At 37.5% G+C, this 15,623-nt stretch overlaps 1 protein-coding gene across 1 annotated transcript; it reads left to right on the top strand.

Moving 5' to 3' along the window:
- Window positions 1-1,049: 1,049 nt before the first annotated feature.
- LOC145044888 (E3 ubiquitin-protein ligase SIS3-like) lies at window positions 1,050-3,565 on the top strand. Its single transcript, XM_078993234.1, has 10 exons — window positions 1,050-1,340; window positions 1,452-1,490; window positions 1,590-1,656; window positions 1,748-1,821; window positions 2,014-2,152; window positions 2,246-2,338; window positions 2,422-2,487; window positions 2,606-2,725; window positions 2,816-2,929; window positions 3,022-3,565. Exons 1-10 carry the CDS (start codon window positions 1,312-1,314, stop codon window positions 3,391-3,393), a joined length of 1,113 nt encoding a protein of 370 aa, XP_078849360.1. The 5' UTR covers window positions 1,050-1,311; the 3' UTR covers window positions 3,394-3,565.
- Window positions 3,566-15,623: the final 12,058 nt, after the last annotated feature.

Here is a 15,623-nt window from a genome sequence, read left to right as displayed (position 1 = left end):
TTAAAATATCACTAGATAATTTAAATTTTTTAATATATGCCACTTGGTTATTGAACTTTTTTTTATTGTGTTAGGTCATTGAACAATTTTGGGCTACAATGAGTTACTAAATTGTTAAAATTATATTATTTGATATATATACTAGTTTGTGAGACTATATATTACATGAGTTAATTTAAAACAAAATTAAATATAAACATCATAATATATGAAAACTTTGAATTTATAAGAAAAAAAATAATGAATTATTATAATTAAAATATTTTTTATCTTCAAAATTTAAACAAATAAACATATAAATATAATGAGTTTTAATTTGAAAATTTTGAGATTAAAAGGTAAGTTTATTAATAAAATTGATATCAATTTATTACTATATTTATTGCAATTATTACATTAAAATATTATGTAAAATTTAATAAAATAGATGAACTCATAAAATGATATGTGGAAAAAAATTTAATTCAAAATAATCAAAAAATAACATTTGACAATTTGAATGAGAGTATGAAATTTAGCATATTCTTTCATTTTTGCATGTTTTTTCACAATTTATTTTTAAATCTTAATTTTTAACTTTGTTTTTACCTTTTTTTGGAATAGTTCTTTTTATAACTTTATTTTCAATTAGTTTTTTCAATCTATTTTTAGCATCATATATATTTACTTTGTTTTTCATTTTTTTTTAAATCGGTTTTTACAACTTCACTTTTCTTCACTTCTATATGCTTTTTTTTACAATCTGTTTTTATAACTTCATACATTTACTTTATTTTTATATTTTTTTCTGGATTCGGTTTCGTACTTATTTTATACAAAAGGAATGAATTCGTTTAAAAACTAGTTTTTTATTATAACATTTTATTTTGTGCACCGATGAATTAGAAAAGATCCAAGTATAGAAAATATGAAGTCATCAAGTGAGCCGACCATATATAAATGGGCTTGAGTAATGATGTAAATCCGTTGGCCCAAATATTCCCACCGGTTATTCATTCGCTACCTTTACAGAAATCATCTGTTCACAGAAATAACTTTTTCCCAAGAAAAGAAGAAAATGATTTCACCAAATTGACCTTCGCCATTTTCGTCGCTATCTCCCCTCTCTCTCTCTCTCTCTCTCTCTCACACACACTACTGTGTGCGTTACTCCCCTTCCCTCCCTCTCTCAGTCGGTGGGTTTTTTTCGAATTTTGTATCTCAGTCTTCTCAATTTCAATCCTATATAATCTGGAAGCAGTTTAATTCCTTACTTCATTTCTTAAACAACTCAAGCCTAGGGTTTTCTCCAAGTAGCTCCTTCATTCTTCAATGGCGATCACAGGCGCAGGTTTTAAGTGGTTAGTTCATTCGATACGCAATTCTGCATTTTTCCGTTCGAAATTCGACCCCCTTTTGAGTTCTTGTTGATCGCGATTGTTTGGTTTTTTGAATTCCTGATTTTTTTACAGGTACGATGGATTCTTTCTATCAATGCTTGCGTTTAGCATGTATCCTTTTTTGTAATTGAGATCAAATCGCGATATATATAATATTACTTCGTATAATCATTATCCATCTTGTTTTTCTTGACGATTGCCACTTAATAGAATAATGGTCGGCTTGAGTTGGGACCATTACCACCTTTGTAAATTACCATTGCACCTATGGATATCGGTTTGTGAACTAAATCTTTCGTCAAATCTTTAATCTCACCTGAATTTCTCATCTATAGACACTAATTTGCGCTTTCGATTCTTCAAACAAGGTTGATTATGCCGCGGTCTTTGTTTTCCGCCTCTTGATGTTCGTAGACAATGCGATTGCAGCTGAAGTGCGATTGTAAGTCCACCTCGCCCCTAAATCATACAAATCACTAACAATCGAAACTTGATAAACGATACCCTAATGTAGGTTTCCATTAAGTAGATCATTTTAGATCATTTTGAATCATCAAAAGGGGAAAAGAAAGATTTGCATGCGGAAAGATACAATATTTTTGATTTTAGGGTTTATATTGTGTAAATTATGCAGGGATTTTGGCAGACAACTAAGAGGGCGTCATTTTTTTGGAAGAATTGTAGTTCTATCTATTCTGTACGCAGTGCTCTACCCCTTTCTTTGGGCATGGAGTGTTGTTGGGGCTGTTTGGTTTGCTGGAGCAAGAAACTGTGTATGTGTGCATCATTTTGATTTCTTTAATTGATTCATCAAAATAAATCAAAATGTAAACTCTATATTTGATATTATTTCATATTTGTCACAGTTACCTGAAAAAAACCAGAAATGGGGATTTCTTGTATGGTTACTTTTTAGCTTCTGTGGACTCATTTGCCTTGCGGGTAATTTCGGTAAAAAGGTAACCGTTGTAGTTTGTTTCTAAAATTTTGCTATTTTGGAAATATAATCTCACAATATATTTTTCTTTCTTTTTTTATGTAGTGGTTAACAAGAAGGCAAGCTCATTTGCGACGCGCTCCACATGGGACCCGTATATCAGAATATAGGGTAACCTCAACAGACTGACATGACCTGACCTGACATGACATGAATTTACAGTACAGAACAGAACAGGTTGTACTGTGTTTTGCATGCAGATATGACTGACTAATTTTTTTTCTCTCAGGTTTTGCTTAATATGATTCGTCAACCCGATTGGGTATTTGAAACTGCCGGTCAAGAAATGAGAGGCGTTGACCAAGATGGCGCCCCGTATAGTCCTGGACAAGATTTATCTGAATCACAGGTATATAAATTTAGCAAGTTTGATTATAAAAATTAAAAAAAAAAAAAAAGTTGAAAAGTATTGTATGACTTTCTAATTATGGAAATGTAGAGGACAGCGGTGGAAACATCGATTCAACGGCTTCCAGTTTTTATCTTAAAAGCCGTCCCGACCGACTGCAGTGACTGCCCGATCTGTTTGGAAGAGTTTCATGTCGGGCAAGGGGTAAAACCGTAAATCCGTAGTATAAATATTATTTCCTTATTGTATTGTGAAAACCATTTAATGAAAAGCGGTTAAAATTTAATTTTTTTTAGGTACGTGGGCTTCCTTGTGCGCATAATTTCCATGTTGCATGCATCGATAAATGGCTTAGAGTAAATATGAAGTGCCCTAGATGCCGGTGTTACGTGTTTCCTAATCTTAACCTAAGTAATCCGTTGACTATCCCGGTTGACTCGGTGACTCATCATCATGTTAGAATCCAACCATCTAGTTACCTTGTTAGAATGCAGAGCTTTTTACAACCGGTTCGTGAAGAAGATGGACAGCTGTTCACCTCCTCCAGCCCTAGCTCCAGTTCCTCAAGTGAGAGTCCGAATACTGCTGCTGCTACTGGTTTTGAATATGTTGAAAATGGATCTCGGATGTGTGATCATGTTCCTGCAATGGGAGAACATGTACAGTGATTGGTTTTAATTCGGATGTTGTTTAAGATAGGATGTAAATCTTTTTTTGGTTGGATTTTATATGAGATTTAGAACTACATTGCTTGTTTTTGGTTACCTTTAATGTAATGGTTCCAAAAGCATGTTGATACTTCAATGCTAGTTATGGCATATATAGACTTTTATCATGCAATTGTGTCGGGTTTTTATTGTGTAAACGCGTTTTTGAAATCTTGAATTTGCGCTTATCTTTATGTTGGAAGATAGTGTGAGGGTAGACATGAATGGTTGAATCTTAGCTAAGATATAAGATAGGAAGGTGTTTTGTGTTTTATGTTTTATGTTCGGTACTAACCTTTTCACTTTTTGTCTTCTTTTTACTATCAGCTTTGTACTTTCATCTTTATTTTTATGTTATTTTTATTTCAGCGTTTTAATTGCAGAATGTCATTTTTAGGAAGAATCACTCTAATCTTAGATGGATGCAGGACTATTTACATCATATCACATTGATGTTACCCGTGAAACCTCCTATGGTATTTGGCGTTTGTAGTTGTTTTAAGCATGTTACGACTCTCCCAACCCATTTAATATGTTAGACTTGTTTTTTTAATATCTAATTTTGTTTGTTTTACTCTTTCCATATTTTCTAATGAAAAACCTAATCAATTGTATAAATATTAGTAATTTTCTTTGGGAAAATGACTTGTAAGGTAACGAAGTATCAGAATTGTATAAAAAATATCATTGAGTTTGTTTGTTTTTTTTTTTTTTTTTTTTTTTTTTGTTTTTGTTTTTGTTTTTGTTTTTGTTTTTGTACATATATCATCAACCAATTATAGCGTCTTTACACGTACGACCATTAAACTTCATAATTGCTCAAAAAATATAATTACGTTACAGGTAATAGTAGGTCACCAACCATATGGCTGCTGACGCAAATTTTACTATATATTATGTACATATTATATTATTTATTTATTTTTTGTATGCATTATATCATTAAACTTCTTTTTACACATTTTATCATTAAACTTTTTTATACACATTTTACCATTAATCTTATATAAGTTACTAAAAACAACACCCTCTAACCCTATAGTCAAAATTATTACCATAATGATTAGCTACCAGAATGGTTAAAACCATGAAATACATTTAATATTACATTTTTGGTCTTTTAGTTTTCCTACCTTTAACATACGTATATTATATTTATGGATTTTATTTATTTATATATTTTTTCTGTTTTCTCTCTTTTGTTGAAACTCTCTTGTTCCTTCTTAAATTTGATTTATAGACTTATCTCAAGATAAGGTCTTCACTTTTTCTACAACACTAACTCGAATGGTCATATTATAATGACCTTTGATTTTTGTAACACAAAAGACACACAATGAACCATACTCTTGTCTCTTTTGTCAAACATTCTTATAGAGGAAACCTTCCTTAATGTTCTAATGTGATATAATATTTTCATAACTAGTAGAATTTCTAACTAATGGTTGCTTAACCTTTTAATGAAGGCTGTTATACTTTTATCGATTACCTCGACCATCTCCTTTTTCAATTTTGTGACTAAAGTTTTGTCACTACACAAGACATGGTTCTCTGAACCAATCAACTTTCTTCGCAAATTTATATAAGTCGGACTCGATTCTTTATAACCACTAAGGTCTGAACGAAAATCATCTTTTTAGTCATCACCGAAACAAAGGTAATGACATACTCGAACAAAAACGCAATCAATTTCTAGCTTCTTGGTAACCTTGTGACTTTCTCTGATCCAAGTGTTAGTCCTATGCTTCCAGTAGTATAAGCCTCTACTACTATTCACACCTACGCATACTCATCCCAAGTATTATCTCGCAGTTTTCCAAGTCACCATTCAAAAGTTTTCACAAAGCAACTTTCAACATCTGAATGTGTTCAAACAAGTATATAAAACAATTTCTCCTAGACTCAACTAGGGATTTCACATTTCTATCAAACATATCTTGGATTTCTTATACTCGCCTTCTAGAATCCATTTTACCCATATGCTCGATTTAGTATATCCTAATACTTTTCCTAGATCAATAGGAACTTCACTTGCAAATTCTTCATATAAATTCTTCCTCGGGTAGTGTCTACTCTACAAGACACACTATACCATAATTTATCCTAGTATTGTGGAGACAAACGGTTTCCAACTACTTGCATCATCTTCTAACTAATACAAATCATGATGCATATTCGTTCATTTGAATTATTCTTCCATGACATCATCATTCCTGCATATGAGTAAGTCTTCTTCTCATGGTTGTATATTTTAAGTCTACTTCATAGGAGTCTATCCTAGGAAGTCCACATTATAGCTGCATCTCAGTATGTTCTACTAGCTTCAACTTGGTTCTCTATTATTTCTAACTACAACATCTCTTCTCATACAATACTATGAATGTATATCTTCTTTAACTAAGTACTCTACCTTATTCTAATAAGTAAGTCACCCAACCTTTTCACAACCAAATAACCTATTTCATTATCCTAATCATATATGTTAAAGCTGACTTAACACACCATGGAACTTTCATAAGGATGTGATAGAAGTAAATTGCCACTCAGTATTATTAAATACTAAGTGTGAGCATCCTACATAGGGTTACATATAAACTCTTATCATAATACTCAAACTGCATACTACATCACAATGTTAGGCAAGGTCTTGGCCTATTGAGTCTGAAAACTTTGTTAGCCTATCCTTTGATCTTTATTGAATTCTTCAAAATCTTGCACAACATTAGTCTCAATATCATCAAAGTATTTGTTACCATCTTCAGTTCTTTTAACTCTGTAAGAAATCACTACTTTAATCTGGTCAGCGGTGGAACAACTTTATAGATTGCACCAACACATTTATCTCGCCCAAATGTGTTCCAAACGCACATCATTCTTCCAAAGATGTTATTATTTCATCTAACATACTTTAAATGTACAATAACACTCAATAGGTATTAATACATTATTTACGATATCACTTGATAAATATTATTTTATGATATCCCTCAATCATTTATCAATAAAATTATTGATGTCTACTATCATAAGTATTTTTATCAGTTCGAAAAGTTTCATATTAGTTCTAATACATAAATTTTAGAATCAGGTGTACTTAAAATTTCTCCTTCCAGACCAAGATCGGCAACAAACCTTAAACTTTCTCAAATAATAGCAATATAGGGAAGCAACCTAAGGCATGCTATATTCATTTATCATTTAGTACATATTAGAATATAAGGCATATCTCCTCTTAATATTATAGTGCTTGTGTCCATTTAGGTATTCAACCTAAAATATACTAGATACACGTCGTATCATCATCCTTTAGCAATCCATGTTTCAGTATAGAAATTCTCAAAATTCCTAGTTCCCTTAAACTAATTCTCTGAGAATTTTAAAGTAACTTAATATTTTAGAATACTAGGGTTTATCACTACCCAATACCCCACTTAAAGCATTCTTATGGTTTGTATCCATATACTTACAATGAATCCGTTCCAACGGTTTAAGTCTAAATACCAATCCATGATATGTAGTTCACTTAAACCACTGCTCTGATACCATGATTGAAATACATATACTCCATTCTTTCTATAACTACATCATATTTCTGAATATTATTACTCCAAAACATGCTACATGCATATTCATAAAACAATATTTTACATTGATAGTTTATTTACATAGATTGGATACAAACCGACTATTTAGATTTTTACAAAGTTTTACACATATTACATACTTTCCCAGGAATACAATAAAAAAGTTATAATATTGTTTATTCTACATCTTTTACCAGTACAAAACTATACTAGATGCTTATCACCTGCAATAGTTAAAACATTGAGAGGGATAAGCGGGTGATGCTTTGTAAGTTCAATAACAATTACAATATAACATTATGCCATATACATATCAATATTATAGAAGCATAGGGGAAAAGGAACAAGATAGGAAAATGAGTATTATATGACAGGTTTTCCATTTCAACGAATAACCAGATTCAAAGATTTGAATTCAATGAGACATAACAATTTCAACACCTAATATACATCAATAAGACTTCAACCCAAGTGGCATAGAAAATATGATTTCAGAATATCATTTCACTAGAATACACAGGCTTCCAACCATGTCTCTATACTCTACTATTCCAAAGTGATGCTTATCATACACTTCATGGCCAAAGGCTACATACCAGTACCCAAGTGATGCTTATGTCATACACTTCATGGCCTAGGGTATAGCTCATTATCATAATAACATGGGAAAGCACATTGAACATATAACACATAACATACAATTGTCCCTATATTGAACTCACTATGAATTAATCGGGGTTTAAAATAGTAATTTGTGCAGCACTTCGTTATAATAGATAACTTTCATCGCTAAAAACCGAGAGCTTTCTTGAAAACCGGGTCTAGTGAAGGTTGAGCTTCAAACCGAAAAGATAAATTTATTTGGCTCTTCGGACATTTCATAACATATTTTGGGTGTTGGGAATGATCCCGGGGCTTCGGGGGAAGTTGAAATAGTAAAAATATGAGTTTAGGGGTGAAAAATACCAAATTTCCAAAGTTACCCGGGAGGTCTCACACCCTCTATATATAGGTGCGAGCCTTAGATCTGAAGCAAGGAGAGGCGAGTACGTTGCTCGCATGCTAGGGGGAGGGGGAGGTGGCGGTGCGAGGGTGAGACACGAGGAAGGTACATGTAGACTTCTGGTTAGCCGAGCCTTTGGTGCGAGGAGGGTGTGACACGAGTCGGAGAGCTGGCCTCGGATGACTCACCAATTCGAACACACGATGCTTCACGGGCGAGGATGATGTGGCCGATTACTGTTCACGGAAATTCCTCGGTTTTCATGATTTTCTCTGTTTTTGTGTCCAAAAGTTCTAAAATCCATAACTTTCGCATAAGAGCTCCGTTTTTGATGTTCTTTATATGCACACGTAGGTGAAATTATGCTCTACAACTTTTGATTAGAGTTCGTCGACTAATTTTGATTTATTTTTAATGTTATTATTTTTAACAGACTGAAACAGGAAAATCCATTAAAAATTCATAACTTCTTCATCCGATGTGCGTTTTCGTTAGTCTTTTTACCGTTGTACTACTATTGACAAGACATTCGATTCTCGTTTAGGTTGTGTCGGCTAAAAATCACTCGATCTTTATTTCATGTTTTTAGCTGTCTACTACTATTCCGAAACTTAGAAAAATCATAATTTTCTCATACGAAGTGAGATTTGGATGTTCTTTTTATGAAAATTCTTGATTTAACAAATACCATGACTTTCATTTAGATCACCAAGGATAAATGTAGTTTATCAAAAACTCAAATTTTACGTCATTTAGTGTCGTGCCGGTTTTGCCGCGGATATTCAATTGGTCATAACTTCTTCGTTATAACTCGGATTTCGATGTGGTTTTCGCCTAAATGTTTCTAATGAGATTCTCTACAACTTTCAATAATAAAATTCTACTTATTTCAAATTTTATATTTTCGTTGAATTTCAATATATGACATTTGATTGGAATTTCATAAGACTTCAAATATTTTTTCAGTGATACTAAACATAGTTTTACTTCATTTCTAGTAAAAACTATATGTTAGAACGCAATACTGTAATTTCATATAATATTTCATAATATTATTCACTTTTAAATTACAAAACACGATAATTAAACTTGTATGTTACAATAGTTTTCAACATACAACTATAATTGCAAAGTATTCAGTACAATACATAACATTCAATTAAACTATAGTTGATATAGTTTGGGAACATTACAAAAATTTACAAAATTTATTACACGAAACGAGAATATACATTCAAAATATAATAGGTATAGTTTGGGTTACAATACACCGTTTTACTATTTCGAGAACATTATACTGAAACGAACAAATATAAACTATGATAGATATAGTTTATGATATACAATACTATTTTCTGAATACGAAGTATGTTACTAAATAATTATTTAAGTATTATTATTTTTACTCTACAAGTTATACATACATTTTCCAGTACAAGAGAACATTACAACACTACACGTAAACTAGTTAATACATGGTTGTGAGGCACGACTTCAATTGTACCCTCCGTGTTGCGGAACTAAATCCTACCATAGTATAACCAGAGTCTCCTGGAGGGAGAGTGTGAGATTTATGTATAGATCTATACGGGACTGACAATCCCACATCTAAACTGCTAGTTACAGTTAAGCATGCATGCTTGGGGTGACAAATATCATACCGTTCCGATGCCTGAAGAACGTCGTAGAGGTCACTAGGTTATATCAAGCATGGTTATACCAAACTCACAACATTAGAAACTAACATTTTGTTTACGGGATTTCAATTCTTCAAATACTTTTATTTTAATTACAACTGGAGGAATCCAGGGAATTCAAATACATGGTTTTATTTTAAGTAATAAAAGTACTATACATTAGTAGTGGCAACCAGGGTTTTCATACAGAACATACATTACGTTACTGGTGGTAGCCAGGGTTTTCATACAGAACATACATTACATTGCTGGTGGTAGTCAGGGTTTTCATACAGAACATAATATACATTACTGGTGGTAGCCAGGGTTTTCATATAGAACATACTATATATTACTGGTGGTAGCCAGGGTTTTCATACAGAACATACTATACGTTACTGGTGGTATCCAAGGTTTTCATACAGAACATACTATACATTATTGGTGGTAGCCAGGGTTTTCCTACAGAACAACACGATACTATACACTACTGGAAGTAACCAGGGGTTTCATTCAAATGTTTTTCATATAGAACAACACAATACAATACCGTTGGTGGTAACTAGGAATACATAAGAATACTTTCATACACAACTACAAAATACAATAACGAACATACATTTTGGGTCTTCGGGTTTAAGACTACTTTACTGTAACGCCCCAAATTCTGGTATGTATTTAAATATCTATTTTTTCAAGTTTTCAAGAGGAACTCGACGAGTCAGTAGCTCGACTCATCGATTAGAGACTGGATAAGCACGTGTTTGGAGTCGGCTACTCGGCGAGTCTATATGCTTGGATTCGGCGAGTCCGCCAGTTTGGATGAAACCCTAAAGCTAAGGGTTTGCACCTTATTTAAACAACTTTTTGTGCACTAATCAACCTCCCTCACCCACAGAGAGTTCCATACTAAAGCCCTAACTGTTCGTTACCATTTTGATGTGATTTCTCATATTAAAGCTAGAAGAAGAGAAAAGAAGAGGAGGAATCAAGGGGGGAGCAAAGTAGATCCGATTTTCTTGTTGCATTATAGTCTTCTTTGAGGTATCAAGCTTAAAACCATGTCCTTCTTTAGTTAGATCTCTTATTTGGGTTGTTTTTCCACTTTTTGGCTTGGTAGTAGTATAGAGAGCATGAGGCGATGAATAACTATCAGATCTACCCATGTATGAGCTCTAGAAGCTCAAACCTACTGCCTTTATTGGACCATTCATGCATAAAAGCCCTAGATCTACACTTTTGGTCCCTTTAGAGCCTTTAAACCTTCATTGATGCATACACACACGTAAAGTTGGAAACTTTACGTGTGAAACAAGCTTTAGGAACCCAAATCTATAAGTTGAATGCAATAGAATTGATCAGAATCGACTGTATAGTGTTTGCATGGAAGCGACTCGGCGAGTTGTTCTTTAGACTCGGCAAGTTGAGTCATGAGTCCCCAATTTTTCCCCTTTTGAGTTATGCCGAGTGGAACCAGTGAGTTGGAGGTGGACTCAGTGAGTCGGAAGTCAGACTCAACAATGGAGGGACTCGGCGAGTCAATGCCCTGATTCGGCGAGTCCGGGGCAATCTTCTTGCCTCAAGAGTAGACTTGACGAGTTGTTCATACTACTCGGCGAGTCACAGGCTAGAATGCTCTTATGATGAAGGTGTAACGACCCGTTCCCGGTATGTTGATTTATTGGTAATTATAGTGAGTTTTTCAAGAGGGACTCGGCGAGTTCTAGCCTGACTCGCCGAGTAGGGTCGCGCCTGAGGGCACGCGTGAGCCGGGGACTCAACGAGTCCATATCCCTGACTCGGCGAGTCCATCTGTCTGGGTGAAACCCTAAATTCCCCGGGTTGCCCACTATTTATACCACCTTATAGCCCCCATTCTCGCCTCCCTCACCCTGAGAACGCAGTAATAGAGCCCCAAACCTCCATTGAAGAGCTTATAAGTGTTTTTGTGCCATTTTGTGAAGGTGTGAAGAAGGAGAAGAAGGAAGAAGCAAGGAGAAGTGTTGTAGTGCAAAGATCCAAGGCCAAATCAGAGTTAATTGAGGTATTTTCGGAGTTCCATCTTGTTATATGCTTTAAACTTCCATTAGAGCTCTCCTAAGAGCTAGTTGATGCTTGTTCCAAGCCTTACACTTGCATGAACGTCTTATTAAGTCGATATATCTATGGATCTGAATGTTGGGGTGTTGTAGAGCCCAGATCTACTGTCTTTTTGGAGTTATATTGCATGATAACCATAGATCTACCCATTTTATGCATCTTTTAGCCTTATTTCCCTTATTCATGAGGTTGTGCACGTAAAGTTGGAAACTTTACGTGGTAAAACAGCTTATTGGACTCAGATCTATCAATTGTATGCATTGGATTCAAACAAAATCAAGTAAAAATCAGTTGCATGGCGGCGACTCGGCGAGTCGGAAGAACGACTCGACGAGTCGGGTCGCGAGTCCCGAGTCCTTCAGTTTTATCAGTGTCGAGTGGACGAGGTGAGTCAGGAAGTGGACTCAGCGAGTTGAGAGTAGACTCAGTGATGGAGGGACTCGACGAGTTTGTTCATACAACTCGGCGAGTCCAAGGCAATCTTCTTGGGATCAAGAACAACTCGTCGAGTCTGTTCATACGACTCGGCGAGTCGGATGAAGATTGTCTGAGTTCTTGGATCAAGAGGGTACTCGTCGAGTCGATTCCAGACTCGACGAGTAGCAGTGAGTAAGAGTGAAAAGTAAGAGTGGGACTCGGCGAGTTGGGTGGCCCAACTCGGCGAGTCAGCCCAAAAGATAATTGACTTTGACCGAGGGTAAAAGAGTCATTTTACCCCAAGCGCAGTGTTTAGTATTTGATTGAGTGTGTTTATGGACTTGTAGCCGAGGAGATTCAGGAGCAGCCGCCGTTAGCTTCCCGAGCCACACACTCAGCAGCCAGCTTACGAGGTGAGTTTCCTTCCAGTAGGAACGGGTCTAAGGCCACAATGCCGGCCCGTTCAGTTAGCAGTAGTTTCCGGATTTAGGTCCGATGCAGTAGTTGGTATGTTCGATGCCTTCGTGGTTCAAACAGGATTTGTGTGCTATGTTTTATGTGTTAAGTACTATGTGTTCCGGGCCACGACCCGATGTAGCATGTCGTATATGTGTTATGCTAGTTGATGTGTTATGCTATGCCATGTTCAGTCAGATAGTTCCGGACTTCGGTCCGATGCAGTCAGTTCCGGACTTCGGTCCGATGCAGTTAGTTCCGGACTTCGGTCCGATGCAGGGGACAAGGTCCCAGTCAGTTCCGGACTTCGGTCCGATGCAGTTAGCTCCGGACTTGGGTCCGATGCAGGGGACAAGGTCCCAGTCAGTTCCGGACTTCGGTCCGATGCAGTTTCCGGGCTTCGGCCCGATGCAGTGGGCAAGGCCCAATATGTGTTTATATGTTATTGTATGGTATGTGGTAGTTTGGGGGAGCTCACTAAGCTTCGTGCTTACAGTTTTAGTTTGGTTTCAGGTACTTCCGCAAGCAAAGGGAGGAGCTTGGGGTGACAGCATCGCACACACCACAACATAGCTTTTATCCTGGGGATGTCTTTTGATGTTTTGGATTGATGTTGTATGATACAGTTTTCCGCACAATATTTTATTATGTTTTGGGGATACATCGCGTATGTTTTATGTTATGATACTTATATTACGATTTAGATTATATTGAAAAACGAAAATTTTTGGGTCGTGTTTTTGGGTCGTTTCAAGTTGGTATCAGAGCCCTGGTTTGAGGGATTCAGATACACTTCCGGGTGTATCTGAACTCAAACTAAGGGAAATAAAAGATTTAAGTAAAATAAAAATGTTTTACAAAAAAGAATTTTGAAAGCACTTGGAAAGAAAGAATTGTTTTTAACAAGATAGAGGTGTGTGCATGCGGTCAGCCGAGCTCAAGTAAGTACTCCCAAATTACCCATACAAGTTATTTGTTCAGTTTCAATTTCAGTAGAACAGCATGCTAGTATAGGGCTAAGGATCTAGGAGAATGCCTTATGTGCCTGCTTATGTGTTACAGGTTTATGAGTATTGCATGCTAGAATTGAGTAGACAACAGTAGGATAGCCTGTTTAGGTTATGCCTGATAGTATGAGCTTAGCATCCTATGCTAGTGCAGTTTCTTGTTATAAGAATAGTTTTGCCTGAGTCTATTTCCCGTGTCCGAATGCTGCTTGCTTCGTGCTTAGTGGGGTTCTGAGTAGTGGGAGTTAGCCATTAGGTGAACACGTCACACCACATGTGATCAGGTTTGAATAATCCCAGAGTGCTGGAACTGGCTCTACTGCGCAGCTCTTGTTTGAGTCCAACCGTTGTAGGGACAGATCTTTTACTTGAAGGATTATCTGATCCTCATCACATGTGATGGTGTTTAGGTGGTGGCTAACTGGCATTATGAGGAGACCTACAGCAGCTGAGGACCAGTCGCGTTGAGCTTGAAGTTTCCCTAGGGCAAGCCTAGGATGAGAGTAGCAGAGAATGGCAGTAGTAGAAGTGACTTGGTGGAGTCAAGACAGTTCTGGAGGAAAGTACGGATAGATGTGGAAGGTAGTAGGGGCCCATACTACTGAAAGCAGAGGATCCGTACTCGAATTAAGGAAGGCCAAGACAAGACCAGGAAGCTAGTAGTAGTATCATGATCCCTTGAGATATTTCAGTGTTCTGATGTTGTTATGATATGTTTCAGAATGGTAGTTTTGCGTCCGAGGCCAGCAGCCGGCAGCTCAGATGCCGGAGGGGGATCAGGATCGGGATCAGGCCCGGAGGCCGGGCAGATGCATGAGCAGACTAGGGAGTTCCTTTCTTCTGAGGTTACCCGCATCATACTAGAGCAGACTCCTGTGATCTTCGGTTCGATCAAGGAGGGTATTTTAGAGCTGATGGATGAGAGATTGAGTACCTTCCATGCCGAGATGGCGGCCGTGATGGGGTCGCGCACACTTACGTTCAGGGAGTTCAGGGCATGCGGGGCTCCTGACTATCATGGGGCACGGGACCCCATAGCGAGTACCAGGTGGTTGGCGGATGTGGCCAACGCATTCCGCACTAGCAGATGTCCCGAGGGGGACAAGGTCAGATTGGCGTCTTGTCTTCTGAAGGACAGGGCACGAGACTGGTGGGAGGAGGTTGGACATGCCATCGGGGATGATGCGGCACTGGATGCCATGACCTGGGCTGATTTCTCTACCAGGTTCAGAGCGGAGTTTGCACCGGTCATCGAGGTGCAACAGTTAGCTAGGGAGTTCCAGGATCTTACCCAGACTACCGAGACAGTGGCGGAGATCACCGCCAAGTTCAGGGAGAGGGCCCTTCTTGTTCCTCAGTATGCAGCCGATGAGGAGATGAAGAAGGCCCGTTATCATGAGATGCTGCGGAGTGACATTCGCATGTTTGTGAGCCGATCCAGTTGTAAAACGCTGGACGACATGATTGCTAGAGCCAGAGAGAGGGAGATTGATCTCGAGATGGAGAAGAAGAGGAAACCGGAGGCGGTTTCGGGTTTAGGCAGTGTGGGCAAAAAGCCCAAGGTTTTAGATCACAGGTCCAGGGGTCAGCAGAGCCACGGTCGGTGTGGCAAGTGTGGGAGGTTGCACGAGGGGGCGTGCAAGGCAGGGAGTTCCGGCTGCTACAAGTGCGGTCGGACTGGGCATTTGAGTAGGGATTGTACGGCCCCTGCTACTACGGTTACAGCATCAGATCTGATTTGCTTTCAGTGCAATCAGAGGGGACATAAAAGGTCCCAGTGTCCCAGTTTAGCTGCAGCAGGGAAGGTGGTTGCACCTGCCCCTGCCACCCTGAGGATTACGGATGGCCGGCAGGGCCGAGCTGATGCGCCGGTGGCGAAGAGCAGGGCATTTCAGATGACAGCAGAGGAGGCGCGAGCGACTCCTGATGTGGTGACGGGTATGAATAT

Source organism: Lactuca saligna, chromosome 5, assembly GCF_052625555.1.
Source record: "Lactuca saligna cultivar CGN05327 chromosome 5, ASM5262555v1, whole genome shotgun sequence".
NCBI lineage: Eukaryota > Viridiplantae > Streptophyta > Magnoliopsida > Asterales > Asteraceae > Lactuca > Lactuca saligna.
Note: the sequence above shows the minus strand (reverse complement) of the source record. Positions and strands in the feature narration are given on the sequence as shown.